The following is a 24098-nucleotide window of genomic DNA, read 5'->3' as shown; positions in this document are numbered from 1 at the left end:
GGGCTGTCGACTCACCTGTCGCTGATCTCGCAGCCGGTCCTGGCACACCCGCTTCGCTGCAGGTCCGCAGGCCACGCCCTGTGCCCCCACAAGGGTGCGACGATTTGTCGACCAAAATTGAAAATCGCATTTGGCGCCGACAAATTCATATGTTGACAGTAGTTGGCGATGCCCAAGTTTTTTCAGACGGAAACGCATATGCGCAGATTTGCGCAACAAGTGGCCATTAGGCAACAGAAAGGGCAAAATGTTGTGTGGCCACTGGCAACACCGAGATTAAAGTGAAAGTTAAAGTAGCAATGATTGTCACACACACTCTATGTGTGGTAAAATTTGTCCTCTGCATTTGACCCATCTCCTTGTTCACCCCCTGGGAGGTGAGGGGAGCAGTGGGCAGCAATGGTGCGACGCCCAGTAATCATTTTTGGTGATTTAACCCCCAATTCCAACCCTTGATACTGAGTGCCAAACAGGGAGGTAATGGGTCCCATTTCTATAGTCTTTGGTTTGAACTCACAACCTACCGATCTCAGGGCGGACACTCTAACCCGGGGGTCAGTAACCGCAGCTCTACAGCCAAATGTGGCTCTTTAGCGGCGCCCAAGTGGCTCCAAGGAGCTTTTTCAAAAATGTATGAAATGGGGAAAAAATTGGGGTGAAAAAATATGTTTGTTGTTGTAATATGGTTTCTGTAGTGGGACAAACACGACACAAACCTCACTAATTCTTAAACAGCCCACTGTTTAATGTGTTTGTTTGTGTGTACAGTTGTGATCCAAATTATTCAACCCCCACACAATTTTGGTGTTTTAGCAAGTTGGACATTTATTCCGTATTTTGTTTATAGTCATATCAAATAAAGATGCATTAAATAGACAAATGCAACTTGAATTACAACATTATATTTTGTAACATAACAAACAGTGTCATTTCTCTTAACATCTCATTGACAAAATTATTCAACCCCTTGAAGATCATAACTCTTAAGAACAGAATTTGAATAAGGTCTTTTCAATCAGGTGTTGAAAACACCTGTAGATGTGATTAGAACCATAACGAGCAACAATTAAACTGATTGAAAAAGACTGTGACGCTCAACTTCTTGTAGATGGTCAATGGTGTATTTGCAACATGGTGAAGTCCAGGGAGTGGTCAAAGAAGTGAAGAGAGGAGGTAATTTCTCTTCATAAGAAAGGATATGGACATGAAAAAATAGCAAATGCATTAGACATTCCAAGAGACACAGTTCGGAGCATAATTCGCATGTTTAAAGCCAAAGGCACAGTGGAAACACTACCTAGGCGTGGTAGAAAGAGGATGATGTTTGCAACTGCTGTCCGGTATTTGAAGCGTACAGTGGTGGAAAAACCCCCGGGTAACAGTTGAGGAACTACAACAGGACATTGCAGAGGGGGGAACGCAGGTTTCGTCCCAGACAGTAAGGCGCGCACTACGAGATGAAGGCCTCCATGCCAGAACTCCCAGGCGCACCCCACTTCTGACTACCAGGCACAAGAAAAATAGACTCCAGCAGGGGTGTCGCCTGACATATTTCACTGGGGCACGTGCCCCACTGTTGATCTGCAGTGCCCCAGTAAAAATTTCACCAATTAAAAAAAACGCTTCAGAGTTTTAAGTCTACATAACATATACAACAGCGCACATACTACTTAGTATGGTAATTGTTTGCTACTGTATTCACTCCACGTAACAATGAGCAAGCACATGATTTATTCACATGTGGATCGAGACTTCAGTTGAGAGAGAGAGCGAGAGGGAGAGAGAGAGAGAGGATGCGAATCACTGCGTGAGGTAGGTAACGTTAGCCAACAACAATTTATTAATTACATTATTTTAATTTTGATTTGACTCCAACTGTAACTCCTAGATGGATTTAAGAAAGTTATTCACCCGCAGCAGAGAAGAAGCAGCAGGAATGAGAGATGTAAGTGAAGTCCTAGCTAGCTAGGCAACATCATTGTCTTAAGTTGATGCTAAGTTAGCTAACGTTATTCCTTGTATCAAGACAAACATATTCATTTGCTGTACGATCTGTCGGGGGAATTTCCAATGAACATGAAACATAATGTTGGTTATTGTCTGCTGGTTCTGCATCAATGATGATTTGGAGTAAGCATGTGTGAGTTGAGTGCTTCTCAAATGGTTTATCTTCAGGAAGAAAAACATTTTTCCATATCAAGTCGTGAGCCAAATTTTTAAATCATTCAAGTTTATTTTACAGAAAAATAGCACAGTAGACTTGTCTTGTTAATCGATGTGACTTTGACTAAAATAATCTTGTTTTGTCACCAGAAAAATGGCTACAGCTAAAGTATCTGGTTTTGTTTCCAGAAAAAATTGTAACATTTCTGTATTTGTTTTCAGAAAGATGGCTGAAAATATCGGGTTTTGTTGCCCCATTTAGATTTAAAAAAATATATATTTCCATGTCTGTCCTGAGTCCTCCTCCAACTTGTTAGTCGCTCTGCCTTTTGCTAAAATACTCACTAATAGTCACTAGAAAAATGGCTAAAAATATCTGGTTTGTTGCCACAATGTGATTTTTTTCTCCCTAAACTTTTTTTTTTTTCATGCACACATCTGACTGCGACTCACTGAAAATGACACACAATCCACTTTTATGTCACGACCCAGCAGTTGGGAACCACTGGTCAACTGTATAACAGTTACTGTAATATTTCCATGTCTGTCCAGAGTAATTGACCACTTTGCAAAAATGAAAACAAGACGTTACAGTTTACTTCTCAGAAAATGATTCCCTGAACAGACACACAACAGTTGTTCATTTATTCTACTTCTGTGGCTTTATTGTTTTGTGTATATTTTATAGTTTTGTGTATCTGAAATAGAATTAGCCACATTGCCATAAATGCAAATTAAATAATATAAAAGAACCCAGAGATGTAGAGGGGCTTTGTTTTTTGTTTTACTTTTGTAGATGTTAAATTTGCAGATGATTACTGCAATAAATATTTCAAAAAGATTCATTGCACTTCATTTTTGCTTTTACCAATAGCAGTTTAGAAGTCTGGAGCAAAAAAGTGCACAAGTAGGTCAAATGCATTAGTTAATTTCAGGTGGTTAATCAAAGATCCATACAACATAATCTGATATGATTTCATAGTTTAAAGCACTATTTATGTATTTTTTATGATAAATAATTGCTAAAAAATGTTTTTGCCTGCGCGCTTTGCACGCTCACATGAATTATTCGTGCCCCAGGTGTGCCCCAGTACAGTATTAGGTCTAGTGACGCCCCTGGACTCCAGTATGCCAAAAATCATCTGGACAAACCCCAAAGGTTTTGGGAAACTGTTTAATGGAGTGATGAGACAAAAGTGGAACTCTTTGGGCCTATGAATCGACGTTATTTCTGGAGGAGAAAAAATGAATCTTACAAAGAGAAGAACACCTTGCCTACTGTTAAGCATGGTGGGGGGTCAATCATGCTCTGGGGCTGTTTCTCTGCCTCAGGTACCGGGAATCTCCAGTGAGTTCAAGGCATTATGAATTCTATTTCCTACCAGGATATATTAGCTGCAAATGTCATGAAGTCAGTGACGAAGCTGAGGCTTGGGAGACGTTGGACCTTCCAACAGGACAACGATCCCAAGCATACCTCCAAATCAACACCAGAGTGGTTGCAGAAGAAGGGCTGGAAGACTCTGGAGTGGCTTTCACAGTTGCCAGACCTAAATCCTATAGAAAACCTGTGGTGGGACTTGAAGAAGGCAGTTGCAGCACTGCTGCAAGCCTAAGAATATGAATGAACTGGAGGCCTTTGCCCAAGAGGAATGGGCTAAAATACCTGTAGATGGTTGCAAGAAGCTTGTTTCCGGTTATGTATCATGTTTGAAGGATGTCATTACTGCCAAAGGGTGTTCTACTAAGTACTAAAGATGCATGTAACTAGGGGGTTGAATAGTTTTGTCAATGAGATATTAATAAAAATGTCCTTTTTTGGTATTTTATAAAATACAGTGTTACAATTTAAGTTGCATTTGTCTGTTTGACACATCTTTATTTGATATGACTATAAACAAAATACGGAATAAATGTCCAACTTGCTAAAACACCAAAATTGTGTGGGGGTTGAATAATTTTGATCACAACTGTATGCTTCTCTGATGAGAGAATATTTGGCGAGCGCTAATTTCAAAGGCCCTTGAACTCACCGTTGTGTGGACTGTGACTCAACACTTTGTTTACATTAGGGGTTTAGGAAAAAATCGATTCGAATTTGAATCGCGATTCTCACGTTGTGCGATTCAGAATCGATTCTCATTTTTCAAAAATAATTTTTTTGTTTTTTTTGTTTTATCAATCCAACAAAACAATACACAGCAATACCATAACAATGCAATCCAATTCCAAAACCAAACCTGACCTAGTAACACTTAGAACTGCAATAAACAGAGCAATTGAGAGGAGACACAAACACGACACAGAACAAACCAAAAGTAGTGAAACAAAAATGAATATTTTCAACAACAGTATCAATATTAGTTATAATTTCAGCATAGCAGTGATTGAAAATCCCTCATTGACATTATCATTAGACATTTATAAAAAATAAAAAAAGAACATTAGTGTCACAGTGGCTTACACTTCCATCGCATCTCATAAGTTTGACAACACACTGTGTCCAATGTTTTCACAAAGATAAAATAAGTCATTTTTGGTTCGTTTAATAGTTAAAACAAATGTACATTATTGCAATCAGTTGATAAAACATTGTCCTTTACAATTATAAAACCTATTTAAAAAAAAATCTACTACTCTGCTAGCATGTCAGCAGACTGGAGTAGATCCCTCTGAAATCCTATGTAATGAATAAATAGAGAATCGTTTTGAATCGGAAAAATATAGTTTTTGAATCGAGAATCGCGTTGAATCCAAAAAATCGATTTATAATAAAATCGCGACCCCAAGAATCGACATTGAATCGAATCGTGGGACACCCAAAGATTCGCAGCCCTAGTTTACATGTATAACTTTCTTTGACGCTGCCACAGAAAGACATGTTTTATGCCACTCCTTTTTTGTCTCATTTTGTCCACCAAACTTTTTATGCTGCGCGTGAGTGCACAAATGTGAACTTTGTTGATGTTATTGATTTGCTGGAGTGCTAATCAGGTATATTTGGTCACTGCATGACTGCAAGTTCTCCATGCCAACATGCTATTTAGGCTAGCCGTATGTACACATTGCATCATTATGCCTCGTTTGTAGGTATATTTGAGATCATTTAATTTTCTCTAGTTATGTCCTCTTTGTATTCAGTTTATTTTTCCATTTTTCATGACACATATTGGCTGTATTTCAGATAGTTGTTTTTGCGCCATGTGGTTCCAGACTACAGCAAACGTTACCCAGCTTGCAAAAATAGTAATAAATCCATTAGAAGAAGACGTTTCCTTACACTTGGAAACACACATATATACCTTGGGCCATTCTAAGAAAAAAATTTCCAGGACTTATCTCACCCTCTGAGAAGTGTTACTAATGTTTTCCAATGTTGTAAAAACGTGTAGAATAAATATTACATTTCAACATTTCTGTCAACGAAGATTTGCTTCAGTCTGCGACACATAGTTGTTTTGATAGTTGGCTAATAAAGCTAATTAGCCACTTACATCATGTGTTGTCTTCATTATAACACTTATATAAGTCTTTTAATTTTTTGCGGTTCCAGAATGATTACTTTTTTGTATTTCTGGTTCAATATGGCTCTTTAAATATTAACGGCTAACCACTAGGCCACTGAGTAGGCCATTGAAAGTCCTTCCATACAAAGGCCATAGGATATTGAAAACATTGAACAATTTAAACATTTTATGGTCAACACATCAAATTGGACCGTGCTTTTTCTTTGCTTTACAAGGCAGTTAAGTCTGTAGAGGGAGGATTTAAAGCGGAGGCATTTTAGACATTTGGAGGATGATGACTACTACTCCGTAAGATACCGTATTTTTCGCTAAACTCGACAGTGCTCCTTATAATCCAGTGCGCCTAATGTACGGAATAATTTTGTTTGTGCTTATGGGGCGGTGTGGCTCGGTTGGTAGAGCGGCCATGCCAGCAACTTGAGGGTTCCAGGTTTAAATCCCGCTTCCGCCATTCTTGTCACTGCTGTTGTGTCCTTGGGCAAGACACTTTACCCACCTGCTCCCACACTAGTTTAAATGTAACTTAGATATTGGGTTTGACTATGCAAAGCGTTTGAGTCACTAGAGAAAACGCTATATAAATATAATTCACTACATTTCACTTACCAAGTGTGTCCAGCAGATGGCAGTCACACATTAGAGGTATGTGTAGACTGCAATATGACTCAAGTAAACAACAGCAACATTTTATATGTTCCATTGAAAATATAGAACATTACACATGGCGCTCAAAAATGTATTAAAATGTTTTATTACGACTTTAGTAAGCTATGAAGCAGCGCCGCTTGATGGATTGTACTGTGCTTCAACATACGAGTATTATTGTGTATGTATATAAGGTAAGACATTTTATCTGGCGTTTTGTTGTGCGATATTATACAAAAGCAACGTTTCTACTTTCTGGTACCTGCTGAACTGTATTTGGGATCTGCATCCGCCTTTGTAGCATACTTGCTAACCTTGAGAGCTCCGAATTCGGGAGATGGGAGGGAGGGGGGTTGAGGTGGGAGGTCGGGGATAGAGGGGCGGGGGGCAGGTGTATGTTATAGCGTCCCGGAAGAGTTAGTGCTGCAAGGGTATCTGGTTATTTGATCTGTTGTGTTTATGTTGTGTCACTGTGCGGATGTTCTCCCGAAATGTGTTTGTCATTCTTGTTTGGTGTTGGTTCACAGTGTGGCGCATATTTGTAACAGTGTTAAAGTTGTTTATACGGCCAATCTCAGTGTGACCTTTATGGCTGTTGACCAAGGATGCCTTGGATTCTCTTGTGTGTGTGTGAAGAGCCAGTAAATAATATGTGTTTGGGCCGGCACGCAAGTGCAGTGCCTTTTAAGGTACGCCCCCAATATTGCTGTCTGGGTGGAAATCGGGAGAATGGTTGCCCCGGGATATTTTCGGGAGGAGCACTCAAATTCTTGAGTCTCCCGGGAAAATTGGTAGGGTTGGCAAGTATGCTTTGTAGTCCGTGCCGACATCGTAATCAATAAGCTTCTTCTTTTTCTCGATCTTCATGTTATGGGACGTTCATCCTCCGCTGATGCCATTTCTAATATAAAGTAGTGTAAAGTTCTTACTTGTATCTGTCAGTAAACTCGCCATGAAAGCGCTAAAACAAACCGGTGTAGTGGGTTTACATTATTCACTCAAGGAACTTTAGTTATTAGAGAGTTCCGGTTGGACAGTTTTTCCCGGGACACATTTCCGGTGTTGTTGTTGCACTAGTGAGCCACAGATGAGGAGATGCTGATCCGTTATTGATTTAAGTAAAGTCTGAATGTCAATACAGTTAGCTCCCTCTTTTGACACTTCTTTCACTCCTCGTCCTTGCACGCTACACCGCCACAAAAAAGATGAGGGAGAAAAGACGCTGCTGAAGGTGAGCCAAGTAAATAAGACCGCCCACAAAACGGCCCATCCGGAAGCAACTGTCAGAAAGCGGCTTGAAGATGATCTGTAAAACATAATCTATGCAACATTTTCACCAAAGAACCACCATTACATGTTATAAGGACCAAAAGAAAGTGTTTTCCATTCACAAAAAAAAAAAATATATGACTCCTTTAATGCGCCCTATAATACAGTGTTTTTCAACCTTTTTTGAGCCAAGGCACATTTTTTTAACAAACAAAATACGGAAGCACACCACCAGCAGAAAAGATAAAAAAAATGAAACTCCACCAGGTTGTCGTGCCTTATTTTGAGAGTTGTTGTTTTCCTGTGTGTAGTGCTTTAGTTCCTGTTTGATGCTGTTATTTTGGTGACCCTTCCTTCCTGTTTTGTTTATTTTCCTGTCGTAGCTTCACGCCTTCATTTGAGTGCTATTGCCTGACCTACTTTGTATTAGCAATCAAGACTATTATAAGTTGTGCGTACCGTACGTTATCCTTCTTTGTGGGGACATTGTTGATTATCATATCATGTACGGAGGTACTTTGTGGGCGCCATCTCCGCTCCACACGCTGTAAGTCTTTGCTGTCGTCCAGCATTCTGTTTTTGTTTACCTTGTCGCGAGTTCAGTTTTGCTTTTGTTTTGCATAGCCATCCCTAAGCTTTAGTGCCTTTTCTTTTCTCTTTTGTTCCCTTTTAGGGTTCAATCTTTGCATACCAATTTACCTGCACGCCGCTTTGCTCCACATATTGGGATCACAACAAACTATCCTCGACGCTTTCCGACTTCTACAAAGCAATGAACTACCTGCTGCCACCTACTGACGTGGAGTATAACATGGTTAACCTGCTGTGCACTATACAACGCAGACACTCGTTAACGGCACAATATTTGCATATTATTATGATTGATTTGCAAAAAATATATTTTGGGACCAATTAGGTGAAGTTGCACAATTTCCCATGGCACACCAGTCAATATCTAACGGCACACAATTTGAAAAACGCTGGCCTAATATATGAAAAAGATAAACAAACCTTTCATCTGCAGTGTGCATTATAATATGGTGCGCCCTATGGTCCGGAAAATACGGTAGTTTGTTTGTTGGTCTGCTATCTAACAACAGCGAAACAAAGGTGTGTTAGACATGTCTGCAGTCCAGACATGTCTAATAACCTATTAGACCAGGCCTAGGTTATTATATTGACTCGGGGGCCAGATTTTGAGAAAAAAATGTATCTCGGGGGCCGGTATATCTGTTTTTAGGAACACTAATACAAATCCTCACAATAATGTCTGATTGAATGCTAAAAACGTTGTGACGGACGGCCTTAAAAAAACGGAATTTTACATTTAATAAAACACTGAATATTGACCAAATATGAATGTCACACGCCCTTTCGATCGACTTATTTTACAATCAAGTGAAAGGCAACACAAATGCAACAAACAGTGAAATATGAACGCAAAGGGTGCAAAATAAACCCACCTACAATCTGATGTATCTGATATTTGCTGAATTCCCCCCAGGTATCAATAACATACTTTCTATTCTATTCATTAGAACTTTGTTGTGAAAATCTCCTTCCGTGTCTGTGGAAATGCTTCCCGCCCACACTGCTTGGTGCCTTGTCTGAGCTGCTGTGACTTACATTACCATAGTAACTAATTAGATGACCATAGTAACTAATTAGATTACCATAGTAACTGGTACCGTATTTTTCGAACTATAAGTTGCAGTTTTTTTCATAGTTTGGCCGAGGGTGCGACATATACTTCGGAGCGACTTATGTGTTAAATTATTAACACATTACTGTAAAATATCAAATAATATTATTTATCGCATTTGCGGAAGAGACGAAGAAAATGTCAGCAATCGTCACACACACGTTCGCAACTGTCACATACACGTCAACCAATAAGAATTTGGCGGGGGAGGGTCATGGCAGAAGTGCATTGTGGGTCATGGAATGCTAACTCTTATATGCTATATGCTACTGCTGTAGCTATTAAAATGGATAATTTCATCGTTGGCAGTAACTTATAAAAACTGAGAAGGGCTGAACAAAAATGGCACCGAAAAGGAAATCATGGACTGCAGATTACAAGCTGGACGTAGTGAAATATGCAACAGAAAACGACAAGAGGAAGCGGCGCATACCTTTGGAGTTGGCAGAGTTGTTTAGAAGCGACATCGAGGAAGAAGATTTCATCGGATTTATCGATTAGTAGTGACAGATTGTTTGGTAAACGTATAGCATGTTCTATATGTCATAGTTATTTGAATGACTCTGACCATAATATGTTACGTTAACATACCAGGCACCTTCTCAGTTGGTTATTTATGCGTCATATAACGTACACTTATTCAGCCTTTTGTTCACTATTCTTTATTTATTTTAAATTGCCTTTCAAATGTCTATTCTTGGTGTTGGATTTTATCAAATACATTTCCCCCCAAAATGCGACTTATACTCCAGTGCGACGTATACCGTATTTCCTTGAATTGCCGCCGGGGCGCTAATTAATTTAAAACCTATTCTCAGTCCTGCACTTACCAAAGGCATGCGGTAAAAGTAAGCATGCGCTAATTATTTTAAAACCTCTTCTCACTCCGGCAGTTACCAAAGGCATGCAGTACAAAATTGATTGTGATGTAAGCTTGGACCTTAAATCCTACTGAATAACTCTTTTTCCCTTTATGCGATTTCAAATTACCGGTATTGAAATCAGCCTCCTCCATTTTGAAAATTATGACAGGGGAAGTGTCACGAGTTTACCCGGCGGTAATACTAAGCATGCGCTAATTATTTTGCAAAGCGAGTTTGACCCGGCAGTAATTCAAGGCAGGGGCATACTATATACCCTGCGGCAATTCAAGGAAATACGGTATATGTTTTTTTCCTTCTTTATTATGCATTTTCGACAGGTGCGACTTATTCTCCGAGTCTGGAGCGACCTATAATCCGAAAAATACGGTAGTTTGTTTCCACGCACCTCTTCCCTCCTTCGTTTACATTGCATTGTTAAGAGCCTTGAGCTCATCACCTGTAATGATTAGCGTCTCCACCTGTTGTCTGCCTAATCATCTCCCTTATTTAACACCCGTCAGGCCATGCACGAAGCACAGGTGCATTGTTCACTTTTTGCGACAACTTGCGTGTTGTTTCATTTCATGTTATTCTAAGTTCACCGTTCCCTGCGGCACAGGCACTTTCGGTTTCTGTGTCTGTTATCTTGCTCAAAGATTTAAAAGAGACAATCTTACCTGCTCGCAGTCTTTTTGCATGCTGGGAAAATACCACCCTCGCGACGACGCGACTCAAATGGAGCAGTTTTGTCTTATTTTATTGCTGCTATTTTAACTGTCCTTTGTATACATACAAATTTGATGATTTTTTTTTTTTTTTTTTATCAGCACTTTGCCTCTTCTTGCTTTTAAAAGAAAAACATGTAGAGTTATTATTTACAGCTGAAATGAACCAGAAGGAATTGCCTGACCCTCATAAATTCTTCATTTCCCAAGAGGATGACTTTCTTACTGCTAGACGTTGCAAAGAAAAGCCTGACTTTTTATAAAAAATTCACTACACTTCATGTTTTAAATCATTTTGTTTTGTGTATTATTTGCTATTCAATTAATTAGACCAGGTGTCGGCAACCAAAATGTAATGTAATGTAATGTAATGTATATTTGCATGTAAGCAATTATATTATGGACCTTCGATCCCTCAGGCGGTACTGCATCAAATCCGACATCAGTGTGTTAAGGATATCACCACATGGGCTCGGGAACACTTCAGAAAACCACTGTCAGTAACTACAGTTCATCGCTACATCTGTAAGTGCAAGTTAATACTCTACTATGCAAAGCGAAACCAATTCAACAACAACACCCAGAAATGCCGCCGGCTTTGCTGGGCCCAAGCTCATCTAAGATGGACTGATGCAAAGTGGAAAATGTTCTGTGGTCTGACAAGTCCACATTTCAAATAGTTTTTGGAAACTGTGGATGTCGTGTCCTCCGGACCAAAGAGGAAAAGAACCATCCATATGCGCAAAGTTCAAAAGCCAGCATCTGTGATGGTATGGGGGTGTATTAGTGCCCAAGGGATGGGTAACTTACACATCTGTGAAGGCACTATTAATGCTGAAAGGTACATACAGGTTTTGGAGCAACATATGTTGCCTTTCGAGCAACGTTATCATGAACGCCCCTGCTTATTTTAGCAAGACAATGCCAAGCCACATGTTACAACAGCATGGCTTCATAGTAAAAGAGTGCGTGACTATACTGGCCTCCCTGTAGTCCAGACCTGTCTCCCATTGGAAATGTGTGGCAGAATAAGAAGCCTAAAATACCACAACGGAGACCCCGGACTGTTGAACAACTTAAGCTGTACATCAAGCAAGAATGGGAAAGAATTCCACCTGAAAAGCTTCAAAAATTGCTCTCCTCGGTTCCCAAACGTTTATTGAGTGTTGTTTAAATGTAAGGCCATGTAACACAGTGGTAAAAATGCCAACTTCTTTGCAATGTTTTGCTGCAGTTCAATGCAAAATTAATGATTATTTGCAGAAAATATAAAAAACAAGTTTCTCAGTTCCAACATTAAATATCTTATCTTGGCAGTCCATTCAATTGAATATACAAATCCTGTTTTCATATGAGTTGGGAAATTGTGTTAGATGTAAATATAAACGGAATACAATAATTTGCAAATCCTTTTCAACCTATATTCAATTGAATGCACTACAAAGACAACATATTTGATGTTCAAACTGATAAACATTTTTTTGTGTGCAAATAACCATTAACTTTAGAATTTGATGCCAGCAACACATGACAAAGAAGTTGGGGAAAGTGGCAATACATACTGATAAAGTTGAGGAATGCTCATCAAACACTTATATGGAACATCCCACAGGTGTGCAAGCTAATTGGGAACAGGTGGGTGCCATGATTGGGTATAAAAGCAGCTTCCATGAAATGCTAAGTAATTCACAAACAAGGAATTACTTAATTGTGAATTACAAACAAGTAAAATTGTCGAACAGTTTTAGAACAACATTTCTCAACGAGCTATTGCAAGGAATTTAGGGATTTTACCATCTACGGTCCGTAAAATCATCAAACAGTTCAGAGAATCTGGAGAAATCACTGCACGTAAGCGATGATATTACGGACTTTTGAGCCCTCAGGCGGTACTGCATCAAAACCCGACATCAGTGTGTAAAGGATATCACCACATGGGCCCAGGAACACTTCAGAACACCACTGTCAGTAACTACAGTTGGTCGCTACATCTGTAAGTGCAAGTTAAAACATTACTATGCAAACCCAAACCCATTTATCAACAATAACCTGAAACTCCGCCAGCTTGACTGAGCTCGAGCTCATCTGAGATGGACTGATGCAAAGTGGAAGAGTGTTCTGTGGTCTGACGAGTCCACATTTCAAATTATATATGGAAACAAAGGACGTGGTGTCCTCCAGAACCAAGAGGAAAATAACCATTCGGATTGTTATAGGCGCAAAGTTCAAAAGCCAGCATCTGTGATGGTATGGGGGTGCATTAGTGCCCAAGGCATGGGTAACTTACACATCTGTGAAAGCACCATTAATGCTGAAAGGTCCATACAGGTTTTGGAGCAACATATGTTGTCATCCAAGCAACGTTATTATGGACGCCCCTGCTTATTTCAGCAAGACAAGTGGAACAACAGCGTGGCTTCGTAAAAAAGAAGTGTGTGTACTTTCCTGACCCGCCTGCAGTCCAGACATGTCTCCCATCAAAAATGTGTGGCGCATTATGAAGCGTAAAATACGACAGCGGAGACCACGGAAAGTTGAACGAGAGAAGCTCTACATAAAACAAGAATGGGAAATAATTCCACTTTCAAAGCCTCAACAATTATTTTCTTCAGATCCCAAACATTTATTGAGTGTTGTTAAAAAAAAAGGTAATGTAACACAGGGGTGAACATGCCCTTTCCCAACTATTTCAGCACGTGTTGCAGCCATGAAATTCTAAGTTAAGTGAAGTGAATTGAATTATATTTATATAGCGCTTTTTCTCTAGTGACTCAAAGCGCTTTACATAGTGAAACCCAATATCTAAGTTACATTCAAACCAGTGTGGGTGGCACTGGGAGCAGGTGGGTAAAGTGTCTTGCCCAAGGACACAACGGCAGTGACTAGGATGGCGGAAGCGGGAATCGAACCTGCAACCCTCAAGTTGCTGGCACGGCCACTCTACCAACCGAGCTAAACCGCCCCACAAGTTAATGATTATTTGCAAAAAAAAACAAAGTTTATGAGTTTGAACATCAAATATATTGTCTTTGTTGTGCATTCAATTGAATATGGATTGAAAGGATTTGCAAATCATTGTATTCCGTTTATATTTACATCCAACACAATTTCCCAACTCATATGGAAGAGGTTGAAAAGGATTTGCAAATCATTGTATTCTGTTTTTATTTACGGTTTACACAACGTGCCAACTTCACTGGTTTTGGGTTTTGTAGATGCCCATATCTGCTATACAGATTTACTGTAAAAAAAGACAAGTGAGGGGTACTTCTCTTGTTGCCTTATTTGTATTTGACTTTATTAAATGAATAGGTAGAATTTTTACTAAACGAAACCAGTTTTCTTTTACAAACCCCGTTTCCATATGAGTTGGGAAACTGTTAGATGTAAATATAAACAGAATATAATGATTTGCAAATCCTTTTCAACCCATATTCAGTTGAATATGCTACAAAGACAACATATTTGTTTTTCAAACTGATAAACATTTTTTGTGTGCAAATAATCAATAACTTTAGAATTTGATGCCAGCAACACGTTACCAAGAAGTTGTGAAAGATGGCAATAAATACTGATAAAGTTGAGGAATGCTCATCAAACACTTATTTGGATTATCCCACAGGTGTGCAGGCTAATTGGGAACAGGTGGGTGCCATGATTGGGTATAAAAACAGCTTCCCAAAAAATGCTCAGTCTTTCACAAGAAAGGATGGGGCGAGGTACACCCCTTTGTCCACAACTGCATGAGCAAATAGTTAAACAGTTTAAGAACAACGTTTCTCAAAGTGCAATCGTAAGAAATTTAGGGATTTAAATGCCTACGGTCCATATCATCATCAAAAGGTTCAGAGAATCTGGAGAAATCCCTCCACGTAGGCGGCATGGCCGGAAACCAACATTGAATGACCGTGACCTTCGATCCCTCAAACGGCACTGTATCAAAAACCGACATCAATCTCTAAAGGATATCACCACATGGGCTCAGCAACACTTCATAAAACCACTGTCACTATAATACAGTTTGTCGCTACATCTGTAAGTGCAAGTTAAAGCTCTACTATGCAAAGCGAAAGCCATTTATCAACAACATCCAGAAACGCCGCCGGCTTCTCTGGGTCCGAGATCATCTAAGGTGGACTCATGCAACGTGGAGAAGTGTTCTGTGGTTTGACGAGTCCACATTTCAAATTGTTTTGGGAAATATTTGACATCATGTCATCCGGACCAAAGGGGAAGCGAACCATCCAGACTGTTATTGACGCAAAGTTCAAAAGCCAGCATCTGTGATGGTATGGGGGTGCATTAGTGCCCAAGGCATGGGTAACTTACACGTCTGTGAAGGCACCATTAATGCTGAAAGGTACATACAGGTTTTGGAACAACATATTCTGCCATCCAAGCGCTGTCTTTTTCATGGACGCTTATTTCAGCAAGACAATGCCAAGCCACATTCAGCACGTGTTACAACAGCGTAGCTTTGTAAAAAAAGAGTGCTGGTACTTTTCTGTCCTGCCTGCAGTCCAGACCTGTTTCCCATCGAAAATGTGTGGCGCATTATGAAGCGTAAAATACGACAGCGGAGACCCCGGACTGTTGAACGACTGAAGCTCTACATAAAACAAGAATGGGAAAGAATTCCACTTTCAAAACTTCAACAATTGGTTTCCTCAGTTCCGAAACGTTTCTTAAGCGTTGTTAAAAGAAAAGGTGATGTAACACAGTGGTGAACATGCCCTTTCCCAACTACTTTGGCACGTGTTGCAGCCATGAAATTCTAAGTTAATCATTATTTGCAAAAAAAAACAAAGTTTATGAGTTTGAACATCAAATATATTGTCTGTAGCATATTCAACTGAATATGGGTTGAAAAGGATTTGCAAATCATTCTATTCCGTTTATATTTACATCTAACACAATTTCCCAACTCATATGGAAACAGGGTTTGTAAGTAATATCGAAATTTTTCAGAACTGTTGACATAGTTTATGGAGGAATTTAGTTAATCATAGATATGGCACCAAATGGTACTTAAAAAGTTTAGTTTTTGAATGGAAAATTGATTCTGAATTGAATCATTACCCACAGGAATCGAATTGTGTGGTTCCTAAAAACATCCCAGCCCTAATATGTAGTAATTAGTTGTCACCTTGGCCTTTGCCCTTGAACTGAACCCACTCGCTTGCCTTCAAAAAAGTACTGCTTCATGCTTGCACTTCATCAATACGTCATTTCCCTGTTCACTTTCGCTTCTTGCTGGCCACATTCCACTGCGTGTCTCAGTGGGGGGGGGGGAGTGGAAATTCCAGTGCATGTTTTAGCTTTGCCTTGACGGGAAAAAGCACGATTTCAGGGAAAACCCACTCGATGCTAAGGATAAAAGAGGGAGGAGGATGGCTGCGGCCCCACACTCCTCATTTCTAAGTGGACCTCTCTGAAGCTTTTCGAGACGGAAGAATGGCTTTATTACTGAAATGCCTGCGTTTTTTCTTCGTGGCCGGATTCTGCATACGACTTTATCAAGGTGAGATCAAAGTGCACGTTGCCAGCGGGAAAAAGTAAATATTTACGCCTAACGTCTTCCGATTCATCTTGATTGCAGCTCACGACTTTCTCGGACGTTGTTCGTGTCACAACACCATCAAATTCATCAAGGGGAACATGTCTGATTTCCAAGTACTGGAAAAGCGGCCTGGATGCGACAAAACCGAGCTGATGTAAGTCAGGATGAGCAACTTTTGTTTTTCACGTGACGGCTTCGCTTCATCACTTGGCGTTTTTCGCAGCGTCACCATGAACGGGGCGAACAACACCAGCGAACAAATCTGCATGAACACCGAGGGAAAGATGGCCAAGGCTTTTTTCAGGTGCTGGGAGAGGTAAGACCCAACATCGAACTTTTAGTGTGCAAAGTCGACTTTTATTGAATCCACATTCCTCAGTCAAAAACAGCGTGAATTTTACAGCTTTCATGAGGAGCAGGGAGAAAAAAAATCACACCGACACCTCCAGATGTTTTCTGTTAGTGCTCTGGCCTAAACACAGTTTTTTTTCTTCCCCTTTCCCTCGTTCAAGGATAAATAAGGACAAGGACCGGAAGATGGAGTGTATCGAAAGAAAAAGAAAGGCGGACTGAAAGTACACGAGCAGGGATATCCTAAAGCAGAGGTCTCAAACTCACTGGACGCAGAGTCTGGTTGAGGCTGGGCAACAAGAAAATATATCCTAAAAAAAAAAGTTGCATACTCCTCAGCATGTCTAGTTGTATAATGACGTTTCAAATTGCATCCCTTGTGCACCGCAACTTTGTGCAAATAAGACACGTCGGGGTGCCCCTGTGCTCAACAAAGAAATATTGCATCTCCCACTTTTCCTGGAATTGTCTTTGCTCATCACAAAACTTTCTCTTCACTGCAGACTTTGAAAAAGACATGTTTGGGGTTGTGGAATATATTTGTATTTAGCCGACGCAAGGAGAATGTTATTTCCGCATTGTGTGTCGTACCCCTTTCCCTCCCTACAGCAACACGGTGTTCGGCGGTAAAGTACCTGGATAGCGAGCGCAAAAAAGTGACGGCTCCCGGAGTGTTATTCGGGCGTCAAATAGAAATATATGTAATGTCCATCGTGTGAGGCAATGCAAATTAAACAATAATAAAAAAAAATTAACGGTTTGAATTGGTCCAGGTTATCGGGGACTGTTATTACTGAAGGACAGGTGTCGCGGTGTAACTGCAGCCAGGCACGTAAGAAAACCCTCGTCTCCATGGCAACGTCTCTGTCCCTTTCACTCATTTGCCGCTTTTCCACTAACGCCGGGGTAGGCGACCCAGAATGTTGAAAGAACCATTTTGGACCCACAACGCTGACAAGCACCATTCATATAAAAGTCCGGGGTCCGGGGCCCGGCGCCGCACTGATATTAAACTTTCATATTAAGGTGGGGGGCGCAAAATAACGTCTCGCGGGCCGCGTGTTTGAGACCCCTGTCCTAAAGGGATCACATTGTAGTCAGGTGAAGACCGGGAAGACAGCAGAAATAACACAGCTGTAGAAGAGCGAGAGACAAGGGGGACTGACGTCAGGAGTTCTATACACACTAAGTATGTTCACGTCACATTGCAGCTATGTAATGTCTACTGTATGTAAAGTTTGAAGTATTTATTGAATAACAGTGAGTTGTTCTTTTTGATACAGTATGTACGGTAAATATAAAAGTTTATTAAATGTGTTGTTCTCTTGAAATAAATTCTTCATGAGTGAGTCACTTTGCAAACTGTTCCAAATGTTTTTTTGGTAATTGTCACATCACATCACATTTCAGATATTGCGGCTTCACCCAAAAAACATATTTGGAATATTCTTTTTTTTTTAAGCGTACTCCACACACATTGGCCTAAAAGCGGTGACGTTGGCACGCTGTGTAAATGGTAAATAAAAACAGAATACAATGATTTGACAAATCCTTTTCAACTTATATTCAGTTGAATAGACTGCAAAGACAAGATACTTAATGTTCCAACTGAAAAAAGTAATTTTTTTTTAACAAATATTAGCTCATATGGAATTTGATGCCTGCGACATGTTTCAAAAAAGCTGGCACGTGGCAAAAAAGACTGAGAAAGTTAAGGAATGCTCATCAAACACTTATTTGGAGTAAACAGGCTAATTGGGAACAGATGGGTGCCATGCTTAGGTATACTACTCAGTGGCCTAGTGGTTAGGGTGTCATTCAAGAACAAGAGATCGGTAGGTTGTAAGTTCAAACCCCAGCCAAGTCATACCAAATACTATAAAAATGGAACGCATTACCTCCCTGCTTGGCACTGGAATTGGCAGTTAAACCACCAAAATTTTTTTCCGGGCGTGGTCACTGCTGCTGCTCACTGCTCCCCTCACCTCCCAGGTGATCAAGCGGGATGGGTCAAATCCAGAGGACACATTTCACCACACCTAGTGTGAGTGTGACAATCATTGCTACTTTAACTTAATCAAAGCAGCTTCCTTGAAATGCTCAGTCATTCACTAACAAGGATGGGGCGAAGGTCACCACTCTGTGAACAAATGCGTGAGCATATTGTCCAACAGTTTAAGAACAACATTTCTCAACGATAATAATTTTATTTGAAAATAACGATTTTGCACATCGATAGTAGTTTTGTTGATTAATTTGAATATGGCATCCCACGGCAACGGGCAGTCCAAAAAAGTCCTCCCATTTTCCATGTGTGTTATATGGGACAGCCTTCAAAGATTTTCTTTATTGAATAAAAATTGTATATTTTTCCATTTATTTTAGTTCCTTTTTGCCAACTGAATTTCGTATTAGAGGTTTACAAGCTAATAATTTAGTAGTTCTACAGTTAATTATTTGTTTCCATCTTTCCCCAATTACTCCGGTTAGTTGAAACCTCTTAAAATAAAATGTCTTATATATATATATTTATATATTATATATATATATATATATATATATATATATATATATATATATATATATATATATATATATATATATATATATATATATATATATATCCATATATATATATCCATATTTATGTATATATATGTATGTATGTATATACATATGTATATACATAAATATATACATACATATATATATTTATATACATATATGTATGTATATGTATATATATGGATATGGATATATATGGATTATTTATATTATATATATTGTACATATATATTATATAAATAATTTATGTATATATATATGTATATATATGTGTATATATGTATATATATATATATATATTTATATATATATATATGAGTAAGAAGAAGAAACTGACAAATTATATATATATATATATATATATATATATATATATATATATATATATATATATATATATATATATATATATATATATATATATATATATATATGTCTTGATTGGATTATCCAGAGAATAGTGCTCGATACCGTGGTAGAGCGCAATATGTAGGTGTGGGAAAAAATCACAAGACTACTTCATCTCTACAGATCTGTTTCATGAGGGGTTCCCTCAATCATCAGGAGATTTTAATGGAAGCATTCACATACAATGGTTTACATAGAGCACAGAGTGGGTGGGTACAGGCAGGCGTAGGGTGTGGTGATTGGCTCTTGTGTTACCTAGGAGGTGTTTCCGTCTGTGGCGGCATGTTGAAATGATTTCACTGCGCTTGTTGAGGGATGATAGATCTGGATGATATATAATAAACAGTTTCTCTTTTAAGCATAGTTTGCATCTTTTATTACCACTGTTGTAAGGTGTGCTGGATGCAAGAATTCATAAATCTACCAAGAACCCACCCACAGTCAAGGAATTAAAGGACTTTGAGAACGACATGCTCAAAATGATACAATCAGTCAAATTTAAGCCAGCCCGCAACCCATTCCTCACCAAGCTGAAAAATGGCACGGAGCGCATCAAGAAAGTAAGCAACCTCATCATAGCCGCCGATAAAACCACAAACTTCTACAGAATGGACATACCAGAACATAACTCTTTACTGGACAAAAGCATCACCAAATCATACAAAAAAGCGCAACCCAACACTTTACAGAACATCCACCTGGAAAACAAGCGGATCGCAACCGAACTGGACATTGAGGACAGGGTGGACGCCACAGCCAACAAAGAAGCCTTCATCACATTGAAGGACCAGAAACCCAACTTCGCAAATAACCCAACATGCCGACTAATAAACCCAACTAAATCCGAAATAGGAAAAATCAGCAAAATAATCCTGGACAGAATCAACGCAAAAATCAAGGACAAAACACCACTCGACCAATGGAGAAATACAGCAGCAGTAATCAAATGGTTTAACAACATCCAAGACAAACAACAACACAACTTTATCTCCTTCGACATCGAAGAATTTTACCCTTCCATCACGCAAGACCTACTGACCCAAGCACTAAACTTCGCCTCGGACTACGACTCAATCACAGGCAACGAAAGAAACATCATCATCCACGCAAAGAACTCCATACTCATCCACAACAGTACACCATGGCAAAAAAAGAACAATTCAACATTTGACGTTACTATGGGGAGTTTTGACGGAGCAGAAACGTGCGAACTCGTTGGGAGTTTCCTCCTCTCCCAGCTTGCTAGCCTCAACCTGAACCTTGGTATTTACCGTGATGACGGACTGGCAGTGTGCCGCGCCTCGCCAAGGAGCAGCGAGAACACCAAGAAGCGCATATGCCAAATCTTCAAAGAAAACGGCCTACGGATCACGATTGAAGCCAACAAGCAAACCGTCAACTTCCTCGACGTCACGTTCAACCTGAGAAATAACAGCTACCAACCATTCACGAAACCCAACACAACACTCCAATACGTGCACCATGACACCAACCACCCACCCACCACCACGAAAAGAATACCTACCGGAATTAATAAAAGGCTATCGATGCTGTCATCCAGCAAAGCTGAATTCGACCAAGCAACCCCCCCGTACCAGAAAGCACTTGATGAAAGCGGATACAACTTCACCCTCACCTATGAACCCACTCCAGGAAACCAACCAAAAAAGAGCAGAAAACGAAACAACATCATCTGGTACAATCCGCCATTCAGCAAAGACGTCTCAACCAACATCGGCCGCAAGTTCCTCACTCTGATCGACAAACACTTCCCCAAAGGCAACACCCTAAGAAAAATATTCAACAAGAACAACATTAAATTGAGCTACAGCTGTATGAATAACATGCAACAAATCATTTCAAACCACAACAAAGCAATTGCAAAAGGACTGCCTACCCCCAGACTAAACGACTCTGAAACCAATAATGAATGTAACTGTTGCAAGAAACCTGATTGCCCTCTCAACGGAAGGTGCTTACAGACATCAGTCGTTTACCAAGCAAAGGTAATACGCAAGGACAATAACACATCCGACACGTACGTAGGATTAACCGAAGGAGCGTTCAAAACAAGATGGAATAATCACAACACCTCCTTTAGAAACCAGACTTTGCAGAATTCTACAGAACTCAGCAAACACATTTGGAACCTCAAAGACAATAATGTTGAATATTCAATAACATGGCAAATTCTTGCATCCAGCACACCTTACAACAGTGATAATAAAAGATGCAACCTATGCTTAAAAGAGAAACTGTTTATTATATATCATCCAGATCTATCATCCCTCAACAAGCGCAGTGAAATCATTTCAACATGCCGCCACAGACGGAAACACCTCCTAGGTAACACATGAGCCAATCACCACACCCTACGCCTGCCTGTACCCACCCACTCTGTGCTCTATATAAACCATTGTATGTGAATGCTTCCATTAAAATCTCCTGATGATTGAGGGAACCCCTCATGAAACAGATCTGTAGAGATGAAGTAGTCTTGTGATTTTTTTCCCACACCTACATGTATATATATATATATATATATATATATATATATATATATATATATATATATATAAGAAGAAGAAACTGACAAATTATATATATATATATATATATATATATATATATATAATTCGTCAGTTTCTTCTTCTTACTCATCGTCTCTTCTTCGTTCTTCTGCTTCGTCTCTGTTATGTTTTTGGACATTACTACTTGCCGTAGTTTTGAAGCAATACACGATGAGAATCCGGATGTTGTGTGTCAGTGTATTAACGTGCCGGCTGGAATAAACACACGCTGAGAAATAGCTCCGTGCCTGCTTACTTTATGAGTTATAGATAAACCTATGGATAACGGAGACATATATGATAGTCTCCTTTTCAGGTTGTGGAGGAGGCTAAAGGCAGTGTCTTACAGGCACACCCCCAATATTGTTCTCCGGGTGGAAATCGGGAGAAATTCGGGAGAATGGTTGCCCCGGGAAATTTCGGGAGGGGCACTGAAATTCGGGAGTCTCCCGGGAAAATTGGGAGGGTTGGCAAGTATGCCGTGAACTCACCCAGCTCAGACTGCTGCCAGTGGATCACCAACTTTCTTCTTCAACTTCTTCTCTTGACTTATTTGTATTTGACTTGACTAACTGTTTGGATAAATATAGTGTTTGGCGCAGCTGGACTCTCTACCATGGCCTGTATCCAATTAACCGTGGTGAACAAAGGACGACTGTATGACCCGGTTCAGATGAGGTAAAGACCTCAGACTTCATAACTAGTGCGTCAAACAAATCCTCTAGTTCAATGGTGCCCCAATCTTTATTTTCACCACGGACCGGTTTAATGTAGGGATTATTTTCACTTGTGCTAGATAAATATAGAAAGAATAAGTGTATGAAAAATACAAGTCGATATAATGCTGAATTACTGCGATGAGATGGCGACTTGTCCAGGGTGTACACCACCTTCCGCTCAATCGTTGCTGAAATAGAAACCAGCGCCCCCCGTGACCCCAAAGGTAATAAGTGGTAGAAAATGGATGGATCGATGGATGGATAATGCTGAATTAGTGGGAGCCCTAGGAGTGTTACTTTGCAATGAAATGCAGATGGAAAACAGCCTTTGACTACAATCTGTCACTTATCTATCAATTATGTTCATTAATGTGCATAGCATCAACTCAAGAAGTTACAAACCCCGTTTCCATATGAGTTGGGAAACTGTGTTAGATGTAAATATAAACGGAATACAATGATTTGCAAATCTTTTTCAACCCATATTCAGTTGAATATGCTACAAAGACAACATATTTGATGTTCAAAATGATAAAACATTTTTTGTGTGCAAATAATCATTAACTTTAGAATTTGATGCCAACAACATGTGACAAAGAAGTTGGGAAAGGTGGCAATACATACTGATAAAGTTGAGGAATGCTCATCAAACACTTATTTGGAACATCCCACAGGTGTGCAGGCTAATTGGGAACAGGTGGGTGCCATGATTGGGTATAAAAACAGCTTCCCCAAAACTGCTGAGTCTTTCACAAGAAAGGATGGGGTGAGGTACACCCCTTTGTCCACAACTGCTTGAGCAAATAGTCAAACAGTTTAAGAACAATGTTTCTCAAAGTGCAATTGCAAGAAATTTAGGGATTTCAACATCTACGGTCCATAATATCATCAAAAGGTTCAGAGAATCTGGAGAAATCACTCCATGTAAGCGGCAGGGCCGGAAAATAACATTGAATGACCGTGACCTTCAATCCCTCGGACGGCACTGTATCAAAAACCGACATCAATCTCTAAAGGATATCACCACATGG

At 39.7% G+C, this 24098-nt stretch overlaps 1 protein-coding gene across 1 annotated transcript; it reads left to right on the top strand.

Moving 5' to 3' along the window:
- The first annotated feature begins 16203 nt into the window (after nucleotides 1–16203).
- Nucleotides 16204–18167, top strand: cxcl18b (chemokine (C-X-C motif) ligand 18b). Its single transcript, XM_061907910.1, has 4 exons — nucleotides 16204–16415; nucleotides 16494–16608; nucleotides 16678–16770; nucleotides 16967–18167. Exons 1-4 carry the CDS (start codon nucleotides 16349–16351, stop codon nucleotides 17025–17027), a joined length of 336 nt encoding a protein of 111 aa, XP_061763894.1. The 5' UTR covers nucleotides 16204–16348; the 3' UTR covers nucleotides 17028–18167.
- Nucleotides 18168–24098: the final 5931 nt, after the last annotated feature.

The sequence above is a fragment of the Nerophis ophidion genome, linkage group LG01 (assembly GCF_033978795.1).
Source record: "Nerophis ophidion isolate RoL-2023_Sa linkage group LG01, RoL_Noph_v1.0, whole genome shotgun sequence".
Classification (NCBI taxonomy): Eukaryota; Metazoa; Chordata; class Actinopteri; order Syngnathiformes; family Syngnathidae; genus Nerophis; species Nerophis ophidion.
This window is presented reverse-complemented; position numbering and strand designations above follow the sequence as displayed.

Excerpts from the sequence above, each read along its gene's own strand:
- cxcl18b (XM_061907910.1), top strand. The coding sequence starts at position 16,349 with ATGGCTTTATTACTGAAATGCCTGCGTTTTTTCTTCGTGGCCGGATTC. Across the intron at positions 16,416-16,493 it reads CTGCATACGACTTTATCAAG|CTCACGACTTTCTCGGACGT; the intron begins GTGAGATCAAAG and ends TCTTGATTGCAG. Across the intron at positions 16,771-16,966 it reads TTTTTCAGGTGCTGGGAGAG|GATAAATAAGGACAAGGACC; the intron begins GTAAGACCCAAC and ends CCCTCGTTCAAG.